This window comes from Bipolaris sorokiniana, assembly GCF_000338995.1.
Source record: "Bipolaris sorokiniana ND90Pr unplaced genomic scaffold COCSAscaffold_12, whole genome shotgun sequence".
In the NCBI taxonomy this organism is placed as follows: domain Eukaryota; kingdom Fungi; phylum Ascomycota; class Dothideomycetes; order Pleosporales; family Pleosporaceae; genus Bipolaris; species Bipolaris sorokiniana.
Window position 1 is genome coordinate 1,318,765 of NW_006911906.1, and position 23,052 is coordinate 1,341,816.

Here is a 23,052-nt window from a genome sequence, read left to right on the forward strand (position 1 = left end):
TCGGAATAGATGCCGGCTTGAATTATATCTCTCGTATGTTCTAAAAGTCTGAAACTATGCTGCAAGAGGATAGATATACGCCAATTTTCAGTTCAGTGCAATCACTTCAGCTCACGTGCTAGATTTCTTCCTTTAACCATAGCTTAGACTTAGAGTAGAAGGTATATACTTACCGTATAGAGGAGAGTACAATGACAAATATCTATGCGTAGATTCAAGCATAGTTCTTAAACAAACGCTTGGTAAGAGAGATCAATCACAACCTATCCTAGTGTGCGATCGTTAATTGGTGTACAGCTATTGACACGAATCGATTCTTATAGTATTAAGGGATAGTAACGTTAGTTGTACAGAAAGATCAGGGGCCTGGGGTTAGATATGATATGCAATAAGATTCAACAGATATCATCGTGGTATTTGTCTCTGTGCGCTCAATGGTAAGCGTACAGTTTAGTTCCGCACGGGGCTGCGTTGAAAATATTGATTTTGCTATGCCGGTGTAGAATTAAGTATGATCTCAATATGTAATACTAACTTGTAAACCACATTACGTTTAATCTGGAATACGATTTGTTGGTTTTGGGGTTGATTGAAGCAATCTAGGCTCCTCCAAAAATTTATCAAATGTACCTTTGGCCTTAGATTAGTTTATCACTTATTGGGGATTTGGTGAACGTAGACAGGATATTCATAAATGTATAGATAGATGTGGGCGATTAGGAAGATAAAGAAACGGAGGGAGTTAACTGCTGTATTTTGTGTTAAATATGTTCGTGTGGATTATGTTGATTACAGGATAATCTCGAGCGAGATAGTAGTTTCTACGTGAACATATACAGTAGTCCAAACATTTTGGATTTTGAATGATTACAAGGATACAAAGTTGGAAAGAGTTTGAACTACATCAAATGCAGAGTACGTAACTATACGAGAATCTCTAAGTGCAAACGAACTGTTGGTGATTTCTCAAATCGCTTCTCAGGTAGGTCGAATATCAGCTTTTGAATTCTAACAGGCGCAGCACACAGCATACATTCACAGTGCTAAGCCCATGCTACTCTACAGGCACTCTAGTATTCAAGCACCTTTTATCTTACCTACAACAAACAATAATGTGAATATGTTTCACAATAAACTCTCAATTCTTGCACGCACTTGAAATCCTCAGTACCAATCCACGAGTCTCTGTGGTACTCCGATCCAGCTTGCAAAAACGCTATATACGCCCATCGACTGTAATATGGCTGCATAACGTCACACCAGCCCACGCACACGTCGTACTCCGTTAAACTTTGGGCGGTTCCTGCATCACTCCCCATCACCCAGACCTGACATTAGCGTGGATCTGTACCCTCGGTCCCACAGATAAATCGCACAAGCACGCTTTATCTCCATGCAGAACCTCGGTACCACAAAACAATGGAACCGAGAAACACGCAGCATTCCGCACCAGTATCGTTGGAGCACAGTCGTGCATCCCTTCAAATCAAGAACCGGCAATCTAAGTGGCGTCTGACTTGACAATCTTTGTTTTGCCTCATCGAGATCCAACTTCGTGTGGTGTCTAAGTAGATCGGGAGATCTCCATTTCCACCCCCTGGTATTGTTTCTATCTCTAGACTGTACTCGTCTTGATATGCACTTTGCTTTCACCGCGGAGGCACAGTACAGACAATGCTTCAGTATTCGGCTAGCTGATATACATAGATAGTATCAATAAGACTGTTTCATGTCTCGCCTTGTTTCCCCGAGGTCTTTGGTTCACCGGTGTATCCGAGAAAGGAAGAGTGAAAAAACAAAAACAAAATAGCTTGGCATGGCGCCGGTAGGGTCGGTACCACGGCGATGGTGGGCGAAGAAGCTTATTCCCTTTGCTTTGGGGACCCAAGGTCCTGGTGCTGACAGGGCCGCGCCTCCAGCTAGTTGCTTACACGAACCTGCATCTTCGGTTTGCCGGGCTGAGTGTTACAAAGAATGGGAGCTTGGTCGTCATTTTTGCGTATATGCAAGGTACCGGGCGTAACACCAGGTACTTTGTCAAGTGTTATCATTGTCTTGCAAGTTACACGCAACCATCTGGTGTGAACCATGGACTTGGCAGGCTGGAATGTTCTTTTTACTTTCTTTTGTCGCTTTTAGTGCCTAGCTGGCATGATGGAGAAGTTTATCCGAGTTTGTGACGTGGCTGAATAAGAAACGGTAGATGTGACATTTGTGGCTATTGCCAAGTTGACCCAACTTGAATCGGGAAGTTATCACGGCAGTGGCTTAGATCCGTCATCTCGGTGAACAAAAGCAAGCTCGTGGCGGTACAGGACGGCTTTTTCAAAGGGTGTTGAGGGGTCCGTATCTGGTCCAAGACATGTCCATTACGGGGTACTTCGGTACCTAACTTTGATGTAAGCAAAGACCACCACTAGAGACAGTCTCATCTGGATTCATTGTTACACCTACTGTTGAGGTATTCGGTTTCTCGGAGTTGCTGAAGATAGTTTTTGTTACAGTGATGCAAATACAAGTATAGTCTGATCCGGTACGATCAGCCCCATTGAGCATCAGATCCCCAGAATACGAGAGCAAACTATGACAAAAGAAAAGGCAAAGAATGACGAATCGCCCTAGCCAAGCTGCACTCAAAACCACGACTTTGTGAAACACTAGGAAAAAGAAAGCAGTACCATGTTTCATGCGTGACGCGAGTGCGTCCAGCCGTGCCCCAGGATTCTCAGAGCGCATTTCGTACATTTCCCATCTCGACTGGACCCGGATCTAGATTTCGATCTAGCGCATCCCCGCATGCACGGTAGGTGGCCCGAGTCGCACATGTTAGCAGCCCAATGCACTCGACTCATTACCCCCCCGTCCCGTCTCTCACTCACCGATGACAAGCGGGGAAATCAATCTCTCTCCCCCTCAGCCATCCAGACATTCAGCTTGCACAAGCGGCCCCAACAAGGCGTTTTTTCCCTCCGCGCATTGGCAAATCGTCCATTGTACTAGAGTACCAGTGGCTCAGAGGCTCCAAAAAATTGGGTTACGGTCCGGACATGGTGGAAAAGGAAAAAGACAAACCACATGACAGCTCCAGCTTTCGGGACTAGTAAGGGAAACCCCCAAGCCTCAACAATAGCGCGAGTGCGCGCGCGCGTCGTGACTCACCTGCATACTGTATCCGGGCCTGCATGACAGTCGGTCGAACCTAACCTTGTCCGCGACATTGTCATCATCAGTCAGAAAAACAATGCCATGGTGTCTGTTTTGATGTTGACGGGCGGGGGTGGGGAGGGGCTCAAAATACAGGCGCAGCGGGTAAAGCAAAAAACTGAAATCTCGCTGTTAGATTCCCGACGTGCGGATAATGTTTGTCTTGCTGCTTGTGGAAGGAGGGGAGTTTGTTCCAGCCACACGTAGCGTGCCGATGGTATCGTAGTAGGATGCGATCCTGCAACGGGCGGCCATGACATGTCCAAGGGTTCATCTCATGATTCAGACGCCGCTGTCGCCGTCCCCCGCGAGCTGGACTAGTACCGATGATAGCGCTTGGCGAGTAGCTTGCGCTCGCACTTGGGAGCTGATCAGAGGATACGTAATGACATAACTGGGGGGGCCTGAATGGCTGTGCAGTATAGTGGCAAAGGATAAGATAGAGAGTTTGTAAAATTGAATGTCAACCTATTGGATCGGATACAGTATTTGTCAGGTGGCGGCGTGCACATTGTTCAGTATAGGCTTGCAGTCGTAGAGAGCTGTCGTAGTGCTAATCTTTAGCATCTGTTTGCCCCATGGTGATACCTTTTACGGTTCGTATTTTCCTTGGACTTAGTTCGTATATACTAATCATTCCAATCACTAGCGGATTGTGTACCAAGTAAATGTACGAAATTATGGTCCGTTACGCACCAGACAAATGGATATACACCATGTCTACAATTATATTTTGCCCGGCCAGTCTGCCTTGTTCAGACCCCACAAATCCCCAGAACAAGGAGAATTGAGTCAACTCCATGTTGCTACCTAAATCGCAGACCTAAAAAGCTAACTTTACTAGCACTAGGGTCTCGTTTTAGATAATACAGAGCTCTTTTAGATACCTCATTATCATCAGCAGGGCATAATACGTTTGCAAAAGTTCTGTGTGTCTGTGCGATCAAAGCTTCTGAGAGTCGGTCAATTGATATCGGGCCGCGTATATCTGCAACCCTTTTCTTAACGTTCTTACTGTGTATCTTACGAAACGGACTTTGGTTTGCAAGGAGTGCAATGCACGAGAAAGGCCGCGTCTAAGGTGTTGTGTAGTGACTTGGTCAAAATCATTTCTTACATTGGTGCCGAACATCTTTATAGACCCTGCTTGAAAGATGTAGACAGCAACGACTCAGAACTATAAGGTATTGCTATTGACTCACAAAAAAAGTACACTGACATCTATTCCAATAACAGAACATTCTTCCTCTCTGTTTTTCGATATACTCGCACATTAACTTATCCACTTCTCGATCAACATGAAGAGCTTTACTCTCATCACTCTAACCGCTCTGGCGGCTGTTGCCTCTGCTGCCCCAGCGCAGCATGAAGCCCTAGCAGAAAGACAGACATTCATGCCAGGGCCATCACCACCCAGGTGTGGCCCATGCAACCCCCTGGGTACGACCATTAAGTGTGGTCCTGGGCTCAGAGTTACGACGTTTGTAAGTACCACTTTATTAACAATAGTCTCGTTAAACCTCACCTTATATATGAGAGATGGAGTCCACATGTATTCTAGCATTCAAACGCTGACCTGGTTTGTGTAGACCAATTGCATTACCTGCTGTATAGTTTAGGGCTTAGGACGAGAACAAAGGGGACCAAACTGATCGGATGTGAGATACGGTGCTATCCACGAGTAATGGTACATCGCCTCACAGGTTCACTAGAGAGCTAGCTCAATAGCGATTCGTCTTCATCAACAATACATCATCTACTGCACACTTATCCCCACTCTCACATCTGCCGTATACAGACATCTTCCAATTATGTCTTCATGTGATCTTAATTAACCCTGCACAAAGAGTGGAGGTCACCATCAGGCCATGTCCAACATCCAGTCAATGACGCAGCGCCACCTGTATGGATGGATAATATAATGAACCCCGCGATTAGCCACCGCGCCAGGAAAAGCACCTTAGCCAAGGACCGCCTGCAGAAAAAGGGTTCAGCCACATTATACGTCGAACCCCAGCAGCACCTGCTTCCTCTGGCCCAAAGCCGGGTGCAAACGTAGCGTGGCACAAAGATACGCAGCAGCAAGACCCTCGCAGGACGACGCAGGGCCCGCTTGTGGAGAAAGCAAGAGGCACGGGAGGCAGGGAAGGAGGGAAAAAAGGTTTGAGTGGAGAACCAACGGAGCGACTAAACTTGATCGATGAAATGCCCTAAATTCCATGTAACATAGCCTCCGCCCACCCCTCCAAGACCATGATAGGTAACACGACAAGGAAGAAAAAGTAGCGAGCGAGACAAAGACAGAGACAATGGCGATATTTTGATTTACACCGACTAGGCCCCACGATGATTACGTAGCGTCAATGATTCGATGCGGAGTTCAGCTCCGCCAACAAGAAATGAAGGACATGCAAAAAGCGATCAAGACCTACTTGCTAAGTACCAGTAAAAAGAAACAAAACCGATAGACTGGGTACAGCGCAAATAAAAAACTGTTGCGCCAACCGCAAACTCAAACAAAGGAAAACAAAAACTCTTCTTGCGAAAAAACTGTTGGCGGGTAGGATGTGTATTGCATAAAAACGGTCAGATTATGAACTACACACATGTACATAGAATCTTGTTCGCTCACCGGACAAAACCCCTGTTGCTCATTTACTCAAACATTCAGCATTCCTAAAAAGGACTAGAGCGCAAAAGCAAAAATATCCCAAAAATCGGTAAGTAAGGGCAATGCCAAAAAGGCTAAACATTGGAAGAGGAGAAGGAGGCGGCGGCGGCGGGTGGAGCGAAGCAGGGACCCGAGGTAACGATACACAACAAGTACGTTGAGCCGCACAACACGCGGGGGACCCGTCCGCCTGGGGAGCAAAAGAGAGCAAGAGGCAAAAGAAGAAGGAGGAAAGGCCAAGCCAAAAAAGTGAGCCCTCTTCCTCCCCAGGCAGAATTTCCTAGGTTGACCCATTCGATTCTATCGTTTCTTTTTTCCTATTTTATTCAATGGACCACTCCCGGCTGGTAGGCTCGCGCAAGCTGCAAGCTGAAGTGGTCGAACGAAACTTAGCCAATTAGATAGCGATGGCTTGAGAAATACAAAATGCAAAAGTTATGTTATTAAACCGCAGACAAACCAACAAAATGAAAAGAAAAAAAAGAAAAAAAAAGACCAACTACGAAGATGACGACAATGACAACGACAGATGACGCCACAAAAACAAGCTGATTGAGTTTAAGGTTTGAGGGGAGAGAGAGAAAGGGGATTGGAGGCTGCGGGCGACATGGAGAGAGAGAGAGAGAGAGAGAGAAGGGAAAACGCAAGCTTGCATATTCCAATGACATGCCTCCCCCGAATAGCCGAGCCCTTGATTGCGCAAGTCCATGATGCATGGCCTTTGGTGGTCTGAGCGGCGTTGCCGCCGTCCGTTCCCGCATCCGTTCCACGATCTGTTGCAGAACCCATGTACCATGCCCGCTCTTTCGCCGCTTCGAATGCAGGTTGCAAGAGTGGTCCCCCACCGCCGCCGCCGCTGCTACTGCCCACCCCCCAGTCGAACGTGCGCGCGCTGCGGTGGGACTGCGCTTGTACTCATAAGATGCTGTCATTTGTAGATCGATAAAGCAAACCCTCCGGGATAGCCTTTGGTGAGACGGACGAAATTCCTGGGGTGCAGCACATGGTGAGACGACTTTGCTTGGTACCTGCCATGGATGCTATTGTGGCTAGGCGCAGATAGGCACATGTCCGAACACCAAACGTTACTTGAGCGTAAAAATCTTATCTTGCGCAAAACGGGGCGGAGATTACTATTAAGGGAAGGATGCAAAAGGCCTCCGGCTATGTGTTTCGAGCCCCCAAGTAGTGCCTGTCTAGACGTTCCTTGAAAATCCCTACCCTTAGCCCATGCCAAAAGCATAGAGCCTATTCCCTCCAATATACAATGATGCCTACAACTGTAAAGCAATACCACAGAATAAAATAACACAAAAAACAAGGTGCGGGGAATCTGGGGGGAATCTTGTGCAAAGCGACAACTAAACCATCACTAATGAGACGGGTACAACGGGGGGCAGCTAATACTCGGAGAAAATCGCAGAAGATAAAATAGCAGTAGCAAGAAGATGTGACAATCTGACCAAGAGCGGCGCCACTGGCGATGCAACGTAGAGAACTCTGCCAGAATATCCAATCGTCTGTCCTGCTCGCACTGAACCCATGCAATTACTGTCAAGCCGCAAAGGAAAAAAACTGGGGAAGTCCGTTCCATGCCAAGCAGAGTAGCATGAACTGACCTTGCGAATATGGTCGCTGAATAGAAGGTGCGTTTCAAAAGTCGCAAATATACGGGAGTTGGAGCCGCCGGGCTCCGGATAAAAGAATGGTTTCCCATACCGCCGGGTCTATGATGCTATCGTGTCATCTTCGTTGCTTGGCGTACTCATAACCAACTCGTGTATCGTAAGGTCATTGTCGCCGATGAGTAGGGGAGCCAAGTGGGGCGCAGGGTTGAATGAGCGTAGTATGCGAGATGAGACGAAAAGCAAACAGTAGGTGAATATCGTAGCGACTGGCTCTTGGCATGACATGAATCTAAATCAGTAAACGCCGCGGGCTTCCGGGAATCATATCAATCCAGAGCGAACTAGATGAGTGTCCATGCAATCTCCAGTGACGGACATGGCGTCGCAGTGCAGGTCTGCATTGCGCTTGATGAGGTTAGGCTGGACAGTACTAGCTTCTCCTAGTAAGATGACCATCCTCCTTGTTGAGAAGCCTGAGGAGGTGCCCAGCCAGGCATGCCAGGCTGCTGAGCAGCAGCACTCTGCTGTTGCATGAATTGGTGAGGGCTTGGACTAGGCTGGTACGGGTTTTGACCTATTGCCTGGTACCCACTGTCTCCGCCAGGCATAGAGCCGCCCATGGCTCCCATGGTCTGGTATTGCTGAACGGGAGTGCCATGCATCGAGGCGCTACTTTGGGCGTGGTGGAGCTGTGGCGAGGCGTGCATCTGAGATTGCTGAGGAAGTGGCGACTGCTGAGGAGGGCGCTGGGCGTATTGCTGCATGTTGTGCTGCTGAGAGAGGGGAGATGGCTGTGAGGGTCCCTGCCACATGTGCGATGGTGGATAGCCATGCCCCGCAGTCTGTTGAACACTAGGGAGCATGCCTCCAGGCCCCATGCTTGAAGCGTTCATACCTTGAGGCATGCCGATACTCGGTGGTCGACGGTGCATCTGGTCTGGTCGGAGTGGAGTGTGCTGTTGAGCCATGGGCGATGGGACCATATTGTTCTGGGGCATGGTTTGCGGGCGGTAAGCCTGCGCACCCATGGACTGTCCTGGTCTTTGTGGCGTCTGTGCTGGCATGCCATATTGACTTCCTGACATGGTCACAGATGTCGAGGATATGCGCGGAGACTGAACAGCTTGTGAGACTTGTGGAGCATGCTCTCCCTCGGCTGTTCCTGGGCGGTTCGGCTGCACTGGCGGCTCATGCGGACGTGTCCAGACATCGTTCAGATACTCTTTTCGGTTCTTGCGTTGCTGTTCGAGCTGCTTGTTAACCTCGGCTGTCTGCGCAGCTGCATTGAGGATCTCGCCAGATGGGCTTGGCCTCGTCATGTCTTGGTAGGGGGTACCCTGCATTTCGTGTCGTGGGCGTTGAACACCACTGTAGTCCCGAGGCTGTAGGTCAGCAGTGGGTCGGTGGCTATACGCATCCGGGGCTGTGGTCGGCATGCTTCCTGGAGCGGGGTTGAGACCACCAAATGGCTGCAGAGGGTTGATCGTAGAGCCTAGATAGTCTTGATTGTTACCCGTGTAGGCTCCAGGATGGGCAAAGGCCATGGCGTTGGCGTGGTTGGCTTCGGCGGCGGCTGCTTCTCTTGCCTTTGCCGCGCCAGGTCTCTTTTCTCCTGCAGCATCTTCCTCGGTGAAGCCTTGTTTTCTAGCCTTGCTCTCCCAGTAGTCGTCGCGTACGCGCCGTCCGTTGACAATCAGCCTGCTGCCAAATTGCCTGAACATGGAGCGGGCGGTCACGATAGCGATCTGCCTGGAACGGTAAGAGTAAGGAAGAATTTCCTGGTGAATAAGATCGTCCTTCTCGGCTTGGGTGGCAATGATCTTGTAGAGAGATCGATTCTTGTTAAAGAGTAGATACGAGTCTCGGTATCCCAAAACGCGTGCGCACTCAGTGGCAAGCATGAAGAGCTTGTCAGCTCGGTTAGGTACGAAGAAGGTACGGCATCGGTATTCGCGCCCATCAAGCGGGTGGCCGGTTTGTGTCACCTTTCGCTCTCCCGCCTCGTCGATTTCGCGGGGGATGTATTCATCGCCTTCTGCATTAAGCTGATCAGTCGTATGGTCGCGCACAGTGGGCAGCGCCTTGATGACTGTGGGCTTGGCAGGCGTCGCTTTGGCAGGTGGCGACGCTTGGGGAGGGGAAGTTTTAGGCAGCGATGTGGCCTGCAGCTGGGGGGTTTGCACGGGCGGCGCGGCGCCTGAGTGCTGCGATGGAGTCTGCGGAGGTTGGGAGCCGCGGTTGGGAGAGCCGCCAAACGGGGGTCGCGCGGCGGCGCCCTTTGAAGGGCGGCCACGACTGCGCTTGTTGTTTGGAGTGTCGTCGCCCTGCAGCTCGTAGCTGGTATCGGGAGAGCGACTGCGCTTCAGGCCGCGCGATTGCTGCTGCTGTTGTTGTGCGACAGGCTGCGGGGGGCCGGAGAAGACATCTGGCCAAGGTCAACAATTACTCGCGGGAGGCTGCGTCGGATGTAACAGACGCGCAGGCCGGTGCGAAGGAAAAGGGCAGCTGTGGGAGGAGGGGACGCGACTACTTACGCGACGGGTCAATGGTACCAGAGTCCATGATGCCGTTTCCAATGCCACCATTTGACATGATTTGTATGGGCTGTTGCACATGCACTGAGTACATCCAGGCGGCGCGGGAGCGACCAAGCTCGAGGGAAGCTTCCGTCGAGCGTCGTGAAGCTCAGGGAGGGTGGGCCCAATCGGCGCAGGGAGGTTAGTAGGGCTAGGCGCACAACGGGCTTGAGCTGTGGGCGGCGGTCATGTGCTGGTTGGTGATGGAGAAGGACGGGGTGTCGATGCGGTCGAACCAAGATTGAGGTTGGGGCGAGAGAGGCGAGGGCGAGTTGGAGGGCGCAGGTGGGGCCAAGGCTCGGACAAGGGCACGCGCTTCGTGTTTTGGCCAAAGCAGCGAGAGGCCGAGTTCAAGTACGGGCAAGTGTGGGCAAAGGCGATGGCGTCTACTTGTTCGATGCACGAACAGGTGGCACAGCCTAGGATTGCGGAGGAATATGTAAAAAAGGCACGGGTTGGCGACGGCGACGGTCCGCGCGTGCTGATCGATAGACACTAACAAGGCGTTAAGTTTGAGTTTCAGGTGTTGGCGCAGAACAAAAGTGCGTCGCGCGCCCGGTCGCGGTGCGCGATCAGTGCCCGTAGATAGGAGCCGACGGTGGAGCAAAAAGACGCCACGTGAGATGCAACCCAAGGCGTGTGTCTGCGAGCAGCCGCTGTAAGGGTGACTTGCAGCACTCGAGCGCGCGCGCGTTGCGTTGCTGGCTAGGGCGGGATGGGTCCTGGGGCGGGAGCGCGACCAGGCCGGACAAGCAGGGCAGCTCGCACGCACGCACGCACACACACACACACACACACACACACACAGGAACGAGTGTACGAGCAGCGGAGCGAACGGTTGGGGGATGGGGGGTTGGGGGAGCAGACGAACCTTGGGTGGTGACAGGCTGTCTAGCCAGCGACGACGACGACGGGGGGGCCGCGGCGTATCTAGGAGCAGGACCCCAGGCGTGGTTGGTAGAGGGATATGGATAGGGATGGATGGGGATGGGAATGGGAATGTAGAGAGTAGTGTAGCGTCGTCGTGGGCGCGGCTATTCTGGCCGAGGGGACAGACACGGGCAGCGGGCAGAGGCTGGGTGGCAGCGAGGCGGGCAGGAGGCGAGCGGCGAGAGCAGAGGCCAGGCCGGGTGTGCGTGTGCTGCGCGTGCGTGTGCGTGTGTGTGTGCGGACGGAACTGGAGCGACGCCCTCTGAACTGTGGTCAATTACGAAAGATGGGCGAGGCCCAATCTGATATGCCCTTGTCCCCCAGCAGCTGACGGCCCGCACGGCGGAGACAAGACGTCGTCTAGTGAGCAAATGGCACGCAATGACGACGGCGACAAGCTTCAGGCATTAGAGGCGCTGCAGTGTGATAAAAAGTGGCTCTCCTACGGCCCTGCACGACCCGGTGGCTTTTTCGCTGCTACTGCTAGGAGCTGGCTTTCTGGGCAGACGCGCCCATGCCGCTGCCTGTGCTTTCTTCTTGTTCTTCTTCTTCAACGGAGCGGAACAGGATTACTCGCATCATGCTGCGCGATAGCGACCGCTAGCTTGGATCTGCTTCCTGCTGCCAGACTCCGTCGTCTCCACAGCGCCCTTGGGCCAAGCACCCGAGCATGCCGGGCCTGCTGCCTCAGCTCATCATGCCGCTGATAGTAGAGCAAGTAGTACTATCGCGGCTGATGCTCCCTATCCTGATCCGTAACCTCGTCTTCTTCCTGTTCCATGCATATTACAGTTCCGTCCATTCTCAGCTTTCACGGCCGTGGTCATTGCCCAGAGCTGCCTATCATGGCCGCTTCCGGCTGCCGATGCGACCGCCGCCGGCCAGCTCTGAGCGGCCATTGCGACCAGTTCGCTCTAACCCACCCATGTCGACCAGTGAGCACGCCTGTCCACCTGCTGATGGACCGTCTCCCAGCAAGGCGAACAAAGTGTCAGCAGGCTGCCGTCGAATCATTGATTTTGCACACCCATGGGCCTGCAGCTCGCCCAAGACAGGACTACCCTGGATACGTGCATTGGCGTCCGCAGTCATGCATCTACCTTTCTCCTTCTATCAATCAAGCCGTATCGTCTGACTTACTACCAGGCCCAGAGGGAAACACTTGCCGCAGCAGCCGAATGCGGAAGCCCAAGTTTATTGCTGTGGAGCTGTTCAAACCCGCGTTGCCCTTGGCTTGGCTCTGTTCAATATCATTTCCTGCTGCCTTGCCCGTCGCATTCCCGCGACCCCGACCCTGCCTGTCTCTTCCTCTTCTGACAAAGCTACGCTGATCGCCGAGCTTGGATGCGTATTGCATTTTCCTCTAGTAAGTATGTATTCCCTAGCCGGCTGCGCCGTCGTCGTCGTTTAGTAGTGTACGCGTAGCGCCGTCGCCCGGCGCTTGGCTTATGAGCGGCCATGGAGTGCAGACTGCTCGACGCCATTCCATGACTCCGGGTTTCCAGTTTGCCGTTCGGCCCAAGCTCCCCACTACTCAACGCTGCCTCTGATTCGAAATCGCATCCCCCATGCCCTATGGCCAAAAAACTAAAAGCCCTCTTTATTTTGACTCGGCGATCTGTTCCACAAAGCGACCCGCTCTCCCGCTGAACAAGGGCACTTGGTCGAATACCCCAGCAGCTTTTTTCTGCCCGTGCTGCACCCGATCCCCACCATGCTACCTTGTCCGTATCTGACCGTACAGCCTTTCCGCAGCTCGCGTCACTGTCCTAGCGGGGGTCATTACGCCATGCTTGCCTTGCTTACTCCACTATATCAAGCGCTCCCTCTAACTACCCTAAACCCGGTCTGTGCTCTTTGACGTCCACATGGCCTGAAACTGCGCGAAGTAACAATCTACATCCATATGCCAGAAGATCTCAACCGTGCTGTCTTGTCCAATGCAAATGCCTGCTCCCGCTGCGGCTTCTTGTCCCGCACAGCGACCCTGCTCATCGCGCTCGTTGCTTGTCGTCTCTTGCCTCTTGACGCGTTCCCGGGAGGCTGTGCCACAAAAGTCCCATGTCTTAGACCCTGAGGCAAAAGTTTTGCTATCTGCCTTGTTGCCCTGCAGGTGCAGGGTCTTGCCACTAATCTGGAAGTATTACCATTCTTTGTCTGATCAAGCGTCCTCGCATCCGAACTCGGTCCTCATCACTGGGGTTCTGGAGAAACAATATACTAGAGCATCCGGTTGGTGGCTAATACCTACTCTCCATTGAGTGATTTCCACAAAGTGCGCCGTCGCTTGTATCCACTCCTTTCGTAACCCGGAACTACTACATGAGCGGAGCTTGGAATCCGTTCTCTATGGCTCTCAATCTCCACAGCTGCAATGCGTCCTCTGGGCGCGAGCGTCAAAGTCGCCACGGGCGCCTTACCTGAATACCACGTCGTCCTTGTTGAGCCGGCCCAAGACCTTGCTCATTACGCTACTAAACCCGTACACCGCTGTCATGACATCTGTAGCGCGCACATTGCAAGGATTAGTTGAAACATTCCACTGTGAATCATAGTCATAGGCTCAATCGACTGCTTGGCGGGGCACTGCTATTGAGCTAGGATGGCTGTTTGATCATCATATGACAGCTCTATCCACTGTGCTGGATTGCAACAGCAACAGAAACCAGACACGATGACGGGGTCATGGTCAGTCTCGACTGGCCTTGCAGCCGACGGATGCAACCGTCGTACGTCGTCCCGTGCAATCGTTTTGTTTTCCATACCTCGTTTCATATTCCCGGCTTGTTGGGATGCAATTGACAGGACCGCTTAACGAGCGAGTGTGTCCGTTCCCGCAACCGTCAAATGGAGCACTCAAAGCCAAACCCTATGTTTGGCTTCTAGTTTGGCTTTCGGTATGGGAGCCGACTGCTTCGGGACCATACAGCTTTAGCGGTGAAGCTTACATGCTCTTCTTCTTCGGCTCTTAGGACACCGAAGTAAAAACAAATTGCTTCAAAAAAAACATCAATAGTCCATGCCATTCTGCTCTTTTGAGGCGTCGTCATTCGCGTAACCATGCCATCTCCGACTCTTCACGGGGATCTACACGCACATGCTTTTGTTGCCATGCTGTCTAGACTCCCAAATTTGGTCGTATCTGAGTTTTGAAACAAATAAGACAGCACAAGCTAATACTCTCGGCATATTCCCGAGCATTTGTAAGATAGAGGCCGCGCATGCACTATCCTTGGACAGAACCCTGCCTCTTCGGAGCTTCACGTAACCCTGCAGTCTTGTTCTAGTATCCTTGTCTGGGCGATTTGCAGGCTAGACATCAACTACAATCGAATAGTGCCGCGATCCGCTCCAAAGTGGGGAGGTGCGGCGAGGCTGCATCAACGAGTGAAGGAGTTGCAGCCAATCATCATACTAAATCAACGGTTTTCTCCATCAACAAGCGGTCAGGCGCTACTGGCTGCGTGAAGGCTTGACAAGACCGGGGCGGTTATCGCATTTACCCATCCATAGGTGTCAGATGATCAGCCACAACACCCGTAAATGTCTTCGTCAAAGAGCGTGATGGCTGATGAAGCTGGTCATGTCTAACGTAGCACTCATGCGTGCTGTCTTTTGATTCCGCCTAGGGCGTCTCCTTCAATTCATGGGACCTAGACGGGGGTCACTCATGCATTGACCCTGACGGGTAGAGTACGAGGTGTGGGAATCCCTGAGTTATCGTGCCTACTCACAACACGTGGAGCCTTGTTATGACTTCTGCAACGAAAAAGAAACCATCTGCTTGCTTACCGCCGTCATCAATTTCAAGATGAGAATCTGAATTTTTGGTCCCAATGTCGTGTATACTTAGACAGGGAAACAGCCAGCTTGCGTACCCAGTAGAGGACAGGGTTAGACCAAGCATTGCGGCTGTAGATCAACGAATCTCCGAAACAGTCCCTTTTGGTGCATATGACTTTTTCCAAACAAATCATCATCGGTCTGTATCACGCTCAGACTATCCAGTCAAGAGAGCAGACATGGTCAAATCTCAAAAAAGCAAGATCGACACGTCTTTTTGTTGATCAGCAACTCTAAGGCATCTAGTTTCTGCATGTCTGTCTCGGAGAGACAAGCTGCAGAACCCCTGTCGATGGATTGGTGGTGGTAGTACTCCCGCAGATGTGCACCTTTCACAGGGAATCTCTGGATTGGAAAGACGGCAGGAAAAACACAGGCACCTACATTTGCATACCACTGCGCCACATCCCCTGCAAGCGCGAACCAGATATGTGTAATGTGCTGTACAACAATGGACTTACGCGTCGTTTCATAGAGAAAGTAATGAGATGCGCCAGGACTGATAATATCGAAATGACGGCGGACATGATCGCATCACTAGATCATGAGGCAGGTCAATGCTGAGGCATTGACTGGAAGGTAAAGTTTTGAAAAGGTCGAGGCTGGAAGCGAGGAAAGACGGTGAGAGGAAGCTGCGGCAGGTGCTGCACACTATCGATACCGATGTTGTTTAGGGAAGGCACGCGAATGCAGGCGATCAGCTGAACAACACAATACTGAGCAAGCATGTTTAGATGAGTTCTGGAAGGTATGCAGAGGCCGAAACTGCAGAAATATGTCTACGATGCGTTAGTATTCACCTTGAACAAATATATATTGTCACGTGACTGTATATACAATGTCAGCAGTCGCAAAGTGTTTGATGCTGACGGTACCGGGACAATTGTTGGATTCACTCTTGGTCTTTGATAGTCTCGACTCAAAGATTTGGAAAGATTCTGCCAATGGCTTCTTGATGTCAGATTTGTATTCATTATCTTGCAACTAAGGGTTTACATACACCAACTTGGTTCCATCAAAATCAGTGTCTTTGTTGTTAACAACGCCATTACAACGCCATCAATTCGAAAATGCATAAACAGTTGGTGTCGTATGATCAAGCTAGAGCTCGCTTGCCTGCCTCAAATTATGAATCGTGTCTTGCCGGAAAAGCCATCAAACCTAAGTCCCAAAGCAAAACAAAATCACCATTGGGTTGGTTTACTTGCGGCCGGGTGCAAGACCGGGAACTGCACTGAAACGTTCGTCACGTTCAGTCTTGAACAGGACCTGGCACCAAAATTCCTTGGCGTCTTCGTCATACCAGAACCAGAACTTGCCCTCTCTCCTGTCGATATCGCGGGACTGTAACTTGACCGCAACAGTCTCATAAGGCTCTCCCGCAACAATGAGATACTGGTAGTTTGGGTCGGGCTCTTCAATCCTCTGCTCGTATGCGCTCATGATACGGACCTTGGGGGTTACGCCAGGGGTGAGATCCGGAAATTGGAACTGGAACAGCAGGCCGTTCTGACGCGTATTGGGATCGCGTACTTTTGTGATGCGGTATCCAGGCCGCCCAATCTTGATAACGTTCTTCTTGGGCACCACTCCAGCAAGCAGTCCTTGCTGACCGACATCGTCTCTTTTCCCTTCTCTCTGCTCCTTTGCAGCACGGCGTGCCAGATTTGTTTGATGCTTCCTTCCCTGCGTATGTGCGAGATATGAGCCATCGTTCTGATGGACTGTCAAGCAGAGACGGCACTCGAAGCTACCGACGTGGTTCTTGAAAAAGTACGGGTCCTTGTCGAGGTCAATCGTCTCGAGTGCAAGCTTGCGGAGACGTTCTCTTCGATCAGCGTTCGTTGCGGACTGTGAGGCGACTCCTCCTCCACCAAACTTAGAACCTGCGCGATTCTGTGAGAGTTAGCAGCTGCTTTCAACTTTTTCGTGACGTGTGAACATACCTGGTAATCCATATTTGATCGCTTTCAGAGAGGTTTCGTTGTCAATCCAAAGAGCTACGCGGGGTTTAGATACTATACTCTTACGCGACTTCTGTTTGCTGAGTGCAGAGGGTTGTGCAGTGAGGCGCGTCGGTCGTGTATGTACTATGCGCATGTCAGGACTTCTCGAGGCGGCGATCAGGTACCGCGCTAGCGAGGCTCCGCTTGCCACATCACGTGCATGGCTGCCTTATACCTTCATCATGCAACACCCAAATTTGATGCCTACGATAGTCAGTCTGCATTAATTTTAGGACAAAAGTTTGAGCTCTCCAAAAACCATTCCGGTAAGACCGACAGCTTTGCCGGCACAACATAAGGAGAAGGATCACGTAAATATTATCAAAATTACAGTACACTATTAACGTTGCTTCACTGGTCGACGTCAAGGTCAGCAATGACAACAGGTATCTATCTCGGTAAACGCCTTTCGTATGCTTCCCATCTTTGTACGGTTCGTTATCACGGCCCCGTAGAGGGAACCACCGGTACATGGCTTGGGGTAGAATGGGACGATCCTACCCGTGGGAAGCACTCGGGCTCGCACCAAGGCACTCAATACTTTACGTGTTTGAATCCCTCTCCGACCTCTGGATCATTTATCCGACCAGCCCGCAAACCAGATCCGCCACGTTCTTTTGTAAAGGCGCTCAAAGCAAAGTATGCGTCTGAAGAGGAAGAAAAAGAGTATGGGGAAGAAGGACCCCAGGACCCAGATGTCCAAGTCGTGTTTAATCTTCAGGCGCCGCATAAACAACAGGATCGGAAGCCAGTAACTTTCAATGGAAAGCCAGCAGAGGAAATCGGGTTCGATAAGATTCGACGGCAGCTCGCTCAGCTGTCAGAATTGAGGATTATCATCTTGGATGGGTTATGTATGCATCGTCCAGAAGCACGGGGCACGAAGTGGATGGAAGGTGGTGAGAAGAGCGATGTAAAGGACGCTTGTCCAAAAGCCATCGAACTTGATTTGAGCAGGAATCTGTTTGAGGATTGGAGAGAAGTGGCAGCAATATGCGAACAATTGACAGAGCTGAGGAGTTTGAGGGTGGAGTAGGTTTTGCCTTTTCTTTCATCACTACACCCATAGTTTAGGCAGCATGCTGATAGAAGAGAACAGCGGCACACGTTTCCGAGATGTAAATCTTACGGACGCGGAACAGGAAAGGTGCCGGAAAGCCTTTACACGTATAACATCTTTGAAGCTAGAAGACACGCTTCTTCCTTGGGCAGACATAGCACGACTTACTCATCTCTTCCCTTCCCTCACCACGTTTTCCGCCTCGAGCAACCTCTATACAGCCCTCACGCCACATACACCCAACCCAACAATCAACGACCTTACACTCGAAGACAATCACATCACATCCCTTTCATCCATCGAATGCCTATCAAAGCTACCGAACCTCAAGCGACTGATCCTGAAATCCAACAAAGTCTCCGAGATAGCTAGCGTCGGCGCATCGGCACCGCTGTTCCCAAAAACAGTGCGAGAAGTCGATCTCTCATTTAACGAGATAACAACATGGAGTTTCATCGAAAAACTCATTCACGTCTTTCCTGGTCTCCAGAGCTTGCGAGTCTCGCACAACCCCCTGTACCAATCGCTCCAGGCACCAGACGGCCGTTCTCTCACTGCCGACGATGGGTACATGCTTACGCTTGCGCGACTGGGGCAGCTCAAGACGTTAAACCATAGTCCGATCACCGAAAAAGAGCGGCTGAACGCAGAGTCGTACTACCTTTCTATGATCGCAAAGGAGCTTCAGTTTGCATCCGAGAACCTGCGAGAGGAAATCTTGAAAAGCCATCCGAGATACGAATGGTTGTGCGAGGAGTATGGTGAGCCTGATATCCAGTGTTCTGCAAATGCTGTGAATCCAAACTCCTTGGCTGCCCGGCTGCTTCGTATCAAATTCTATCTCGCAACCTCCCCATCTACGATTTTTGAAACGGAGATTCCAATGGGCAGTACTGCATACACCACTCTTGGTGTTGTAGGCAAGCACTTCAACATCAAGCCTATCAAATGCAGATTGATCTGGGAAACTGGTGACTGGATGTCGGTACGCAAGTCGGCTACGGAAATTGTGGAAGATGATTGGGATTCAGAGGATAGCGAGGCGGAGATAGGTATGGAACGTGTGATGCGTGAAATAGAGATTTTGCCTGGCACAAGGTCGATTGGGACGTGGATTGATGGGACGGAGGCTACTGTCAGGGTCGAAGTGCAGTCAGAGGATCTCTGAACGCTGCTGCGGCATAAAGACTCGGGGTGTTGGAGTTTGCTGGAAAGCGGTCTAGGTTCAGCGGAACCACCAATTAACCTAGCATTCACACTTAGTATATGGCATGTAAAATAAGCCGGTGTACCTACAGAAGCATTTGCGCCCTTCCCAACACCCCTAACGGCATGCCACCATCCCAAAGGAATGTATAGCGCATCGCCGGCTGTGAGGGTCGTCTCCCATCCCTTAACCCCGTCCTTATTATCACCCCAAACAGCAGTCTCAAGACCCTCCATCTCCCTCCCCTGCATCATCTCTGCACCCCTCATGGTTGCATCATTATCAGCTCCACGTATCTGCTGCCGCACCCTCTCAAACACACCTCTTCCAACCTCAGGTGTCATCATCCTGACCTTTTTCTTACCCGCCAATTGCACAAAAAGATTCGGATTCGGATCCCGGTGCAATGGGGTACGAGTCGGCGGTCTACCCATCCAAAGACTCGAAGCATAGATATCGCCACGAGCTTTCAAGCACGTTAGGAAAGTCAATGGCATGGGCAAGTCTTTGTTCAGTTCCGCTGGAAGGTCTTCTAACGAATGTTGCGCAAGGTAAAGTCGTACGCCCTGATCCTCCGTCGCGCCCATGTGCGTTAGAAGAAGGGAGAAAGGCGCTTCGATGCGATCAAACGTCTCGTTCTGCACATTGTGGACGGATGGTCGCGTTACTTCTAGCGGCACAATTGCGTTGCCATGTTTTTCCAAATACGCTAGATTAAGCTCTTGAGGATAACTAGGATGATCATTGCTCGAAGTGAACCATTTCCTTTCCGCTGGGAAATCGGAGAATGCGGATCTAAAAACTGCGGGTTTATTGGCGTCGAATCCAGGTACGCTTAGCTTCTTTGTGTTGTCCGCATATTCCAGGGTTTCCACTGCACTGAAGCGCTTTGTTTCGGACGAGTATGATCGCACGAAGGGCTTCGTGAAGAGCAGCGGCCGAAAGAGTTGGAACATGGAGGTTTTGGTTGAAGCAGTGACGGCATGGTGGCTCTCATCTGCGGGAGAGCTTACCCCACTGGAGCTTGCCCCACCACACCATTTCCTCTACGTATTTAATCTCTCTTATATATCTCCCTCTTTTGAACGTCCATAGGGAGTATAAAGAAGGGATTGAAGTAATTGTTTACTACCTATATATAAAGGGAAGATACGTAAGCATAGATGCTAATCTTATTACGAAGTCACGTGGCTTGTATAATAGCCTATCTTGCTTCTCTGATAAGATTGTATGGACTAACCTCCTAGCATATTTTCCTAATTACTTGTCCTTTCACGTCGGAATCCCTGTCAGATCATTCGTACTTAAGCAGTTTACCGGCGGATTAGTAGTCAGGTGGGCGACCACTAGCCAATCTCCGCTGTCGTATGTTTTTGAATCTTCTTTTGCACTTGAAAACTCAAGTCACACAGATCGGGTTTAGCATGCCAAGTATCTCAAAACGCCTAAAGCTCATCACATACCTTATCTTAAAGATCTAGTCATCTTCAAAAACAGTGTCTAAACAATAACCTACTTATTCTATAGTTAGCCAAAATCTTTCCTTCCACTTAGTATAGAGAGATCTAGGACCTGAGAGTGTATTCGTCCATTATTCCAAGAAACGGGATGTGCCATTTAGTTCTAGTATCGCAGTTCAGAATCTGATAATTCCAGCACTGGAAAGTAAGAAAAAAGAAGAAAGCTTCGTTAAAGATGAGTTTTGTTTGACTACTGTATATTCTGAGAACCAAGAAGATCTAATGCAAAACCACCTTCATACACATTGCAGTATCTCAATCCATAGACAACGTAGATATATCTCACATAGACACTGTGTGTTGAAAAGACAAACTATCCGCACTCAAATCAGATGACATGACTGATCATCACGAGAAGCCAAAAAGGGGGGTACAGGATGAGGACATGGAAGAATGTTAATGAGATATGTTAGGCACTAATATACTAGACTGTGTGGTACTATACAATGGAAGAGACACTGGCGGATAACGTGTAAATATCTGGTAGCCAGAGTACTGTATTGCATATTTCGTCTGACGTCAAAGATGTACACGGACAAGCACTTGGACACGCTTCTTACTGCTTCGCGAAACAAACACCGGCTCAGTTTAAACCCGTTACCTGACGGGCAACTCCGTCTTGGACTCGAAGCTGTACCGAAGCCACTCACCAACAGCTCTCAAACTCTCCCATCGCACGCTCTCGTCCGCCTCTTGCATCAGCTCCATAACTCTGCCCTTCAAGCCCAACTTCTCAAGCTGCTGTCGCTTCTCTGGTACCTCCTTGACCAAGTATGCAACATCATTGCATCCAATTGCCAATACCTGCTTGTCATTTTCCCAACTCTTCGACAAAATCTCCGCAAGCTTCTTGGGTAGTTCGCCCTTGTTCTCTTCCAATATGCGACGTGCATTGTCTCGCCAGAAAGTAGGGTTGCAATGGGGCGGAGACCAGCGAAGGTGACCGGAGTGGAGCTCGGCTGCGTATTCGTCAAATGTGGTTTGAGTTTTGGTGTACTCGTCGAGCAGCTCGTTCAGAGTCTTCAAGTCCTCGAGGGCATCCTCGTCGGTCAGATGACGTGACTTCAGGCTTGTAAGGAGAGAAGGTAGGCGAGCAAGGACGGCGGTAGGAAGCAAAGTTTGACGGTTAGTGGTTAAGAGGTTGACAAGCGTGGAAAGTAGCAGGCGCGTGGTCTTCTCCTTGGGTGAGACCTTGAGGAGCTGTGTGTAGAGGATGACAATGTCGTGTTCACTGTGACTGTTAGCGGGTGTAGAGGATAGTGGGGGCAGGGATATAGCGCACTCTTGAAGGCCCTCTCCAACTAGCTCGCCCTCAAAGCTGAGCTGCCAGATGACGAGAAGTACGTGGTAGAGCAGTTGGAGGCCAACACCACCTGAGATGGCGCCATCGGTTGTGCTACGGATACTGGCGCCAGCGCTGTATAGGGTCGAGTCCGTATCCTTTGCAGATCCCGCAGCAGCACGTAAAATGTCAAACAGAGGGTTCAACGTCTCTTTCCTATGCTCCCAAAAGATATGCCTAGAGCGCTTGCTGCGCAGCACGGCAGAGTATTGGCGCACAGCAATGTCCTGCAGGCCGGCGTCGGAGGCTTTTGCCAGTATCGAGAGGTAGGAGAAGAGTTGAGCGAGGGCTTCGTCAAGTTGGGGAGTAGCCTTAGAAGACTGGGTGACGGCGTGTGACAGCAGACCAGACAAGACCGACGAAGTAAGCAGCGGCACAGGGTCTTCGTTGCTGGACGAGGCTTTGAGAAGCGGGAGGAATGGCTTGTAGGGGGCCGGATGCTGTGCCAGAGCCGATGTCAAGGCGGGAATATCTATCGCCATGAGCTTCACGTTGCAGGTAACGGCATAAGGGCAGCATGCGTACCATCAATCATATCACCCAGCAGGACGAGCATGTAGTGGATGATGTCCTGGCGCTTGGCGGCTGCCTCGAAGATGCTCTGGGAGCCATTGCCGCCGACAAGCAGGGCAACGAAGCCGTCGACATCAGCCTCGATGGTCTGCTTGCGCTGCTCCTTGCGGACCTTGTCGATGGACTTGATCTTCTTGAGGTCGGCGTCGGTGATGGTCTTTGCGCGCACAGCGCCCTCCCACGAGATGGGGCGGGCGCGGATGTTGTTCTGGATCGACGTCAGGTAGGTGGGCGGGTCCGGCGAAGACATGGTGGGCGTGCGGATGCAGCGGCGGGAGGGGTGGTGGGCGATGTGGAAGCTTGGAGGTTGGGTTGGGGAGCTTGTATCGATGTAGCAGCTACTCTGCACCTAACGACTTGCATACGCGGGCCCACCAAGCTCCGTCATCTGGCGTGCACTCAGCTAGCTTGAGCAAGGGCCCACCGCTTGCCAGTCTTGGCATCAATCTTTCGCAGACTACTATTCACTCCCACGCCCACCACCACCACAAC

The 23,052-nt window shown here is 50.9% G+C and overlaps 7 protein-coding genes across 7 annotated transcripts; 2 read left to right on the forward strand and 5 right to left on the reverse strand.

Annotated features, from left to right (window-relative positions):
- The first annotated feature begins 4,300 nt into the window (after positions 1 to 4,300).
- On the forward strand, positions 4,301 to 4,878 carry COCSADRAFT_39449 (uncharacterized protein). The gene has a single exon (XM_007704461.1). The coding sequence runs from the start codon at positions 4,503 to 4,505 to the stop codon at positions 4,791 to 4,793; it is 291 nt and encodes a 96-aa protein (XP_007702651.1). The 5' UTR covers positions 4,301 to 4,502; the 3' UTR covers positions 4,794 to 4,878.
- Positions 4,879 to 7,943: 3,065 nt separating this feature from the next.
- Positions 7,944 to 10,095, reverse strand: COCSADRAFT_96930 (uncharacterized protein; the record flags this gene model as incomplete). Its single annotated transcript, XM_007704822.1, has 2 exons — positions 7,944 to 9,928; positions 10,038 to 10,095. 2 exons carry the CDS (start codon positions 10,093 to 10,095, stop codon positions 7,944 to 7,946), a joined length of 2,043 nt encoding a protein of 680 aa, XP_007703012.1.
- Positions 10,096 to 12,846: 2,751 nt separating this feature from the next.
- COCSADRAFT_29058 (uncharacterized protein) lies at positions 12,847 to 14,035 on the reverse strand (the record flags this gene model as incomplete). The annotated part of the gene is made up of 4 exons (XM_007704359.1): positions 12,847 to 13,138; positions 13,261 to 13,392; positions 13,430 to 13,551; positions 13,958 to 14,035. The coding sequence occupies 4 exons, from the start codon at positions 14,033 to 14,035 to the stop codon at positions 12,847 to 12,849; spliced, it is 624 nt and encodes a 207-aa protein (XP_007702549.1).
- A 1,741-nt stretch (positions 14,036 to 15,776) lies between these two features.
- On the reverse strand, positions 15,777 to 16,941 carry COCSADRAFT_123734 (uncharacterized protein). The gene is made up of 2 exons (XM_007704823.1): positions 16,799 to 16,941; positions 15,777 to 16,748 (listed from the first exon to the last, which is right to left on the reverse strand). Exons 1-2 carry the CDS (start codon positions 16,808 to 16,810, stop codon positions 16,053 to 16,055), a joined length of 708 nt encoding a protein of 235 aa, XP_007703013.1. The 5' UTR covers positions 16,811 to 16,941; the 3' UTR covers positions 15,777 to 16,052.
- Positions 16,942 to 17,084: 143 nt separating this feature from the next.
- Positions 17,085 to 19,086, forward strand: COCSADRAFT_148822 (uncharacterized protein; the record flags this gene model as incomplete). Its single annotated transcript, XM_007704824.1, has 3 exons — positions 17,085 to 17,555; positions 17,598 to 17,890; positions 17,928 to 19,086. Exons 1-3 carry the CDS (start codon positions 17,235 to 17,237, stop codon positions 19,084 to 19,086), a joined length of 1,773 nt encoding a protein of 590 aa, XP_007703014.1. The 5' UTR covers positions 17,085 to 17,234.
- Positions 19,087 to 19,143: 57 nt separating this feature from the next.
- On the reverse strand, positions 19,144 to 20,081 carry COCSADRAFT_163164 (uncharacterized protein; the record flags this gene model as incomplete). The annotated part of the gene is made up of 2 exons (XM_007704825.1): positions 19,144 to 19,164; positions 19,215 to 20,081. 2 exons carry the CDS (start codon positions 20,079 to 20,081, stop codon positions 19,144 to 19,146), a joined length of 888 nt encoding a protein of 295 aa, XP_007703015.1.
- Positions 20,082 to 21,024: 943 nt separating this feature from the next.
- COCSADRAFT_148829 (uncharacterized protein) lies at positions 21,025 to 22,880 on the reverse strand. Its single transcript, XM_007704826.1, has 3 exons — positions 22,513 to 22,880; positions 21,928 to 22,459; positions 21,025 to 21,876 (listed from the first exon to the last, which is right to left on the reverse strand). The coding sequence occupies exons 1-3, from the start codon at positions 22,808 to 22,810 to the stop codon at positions 21,243 to 21,245; spliced, it is 1,464 nt and encodes a 487-aa protein (XP_007703016.1). The 5' UTR covers positions 22,811 to 22,880; the 3' UTR covers positions 21,025 to 21,242.
- Between the last annotated feature and the right edge of the window lie 172 nt (positions 22,881 to 23,052).

Excerpts from the sequence above, each read along its gene's own strand:
- COCSADRAFT_148829 (XM_007704826.1), bottom strand. The coding sequence starts at position 22,810 with ATGTCTTCGCCGGACCCGCCCACCTACCTGACGTCGATCCAGAACAAC. Across the intron at positions 22,460-22,512 it reads GCTGGGTGATATGATTGATG|ATATTCCCGCCTTGACATCG; the intron begins GTACGCATGCTG and ends TCATGGCGATAG. Across the intron at positions 21,877-21,927 it reads GTTGGAGAGGGCCTTCAAGA|TGAACACGACATTGTCATCC; the intron begins GTGCGCTATATC and ends TAACAGTCACAG.
- COCSADRAFT_39449 (XM_007704461.1), top strand. The coding sequence starts at position 4,503 with ATGAAGAGCTTTACTCTCATCACTCTAACCGCTCTGGCGGCTGTTGCC.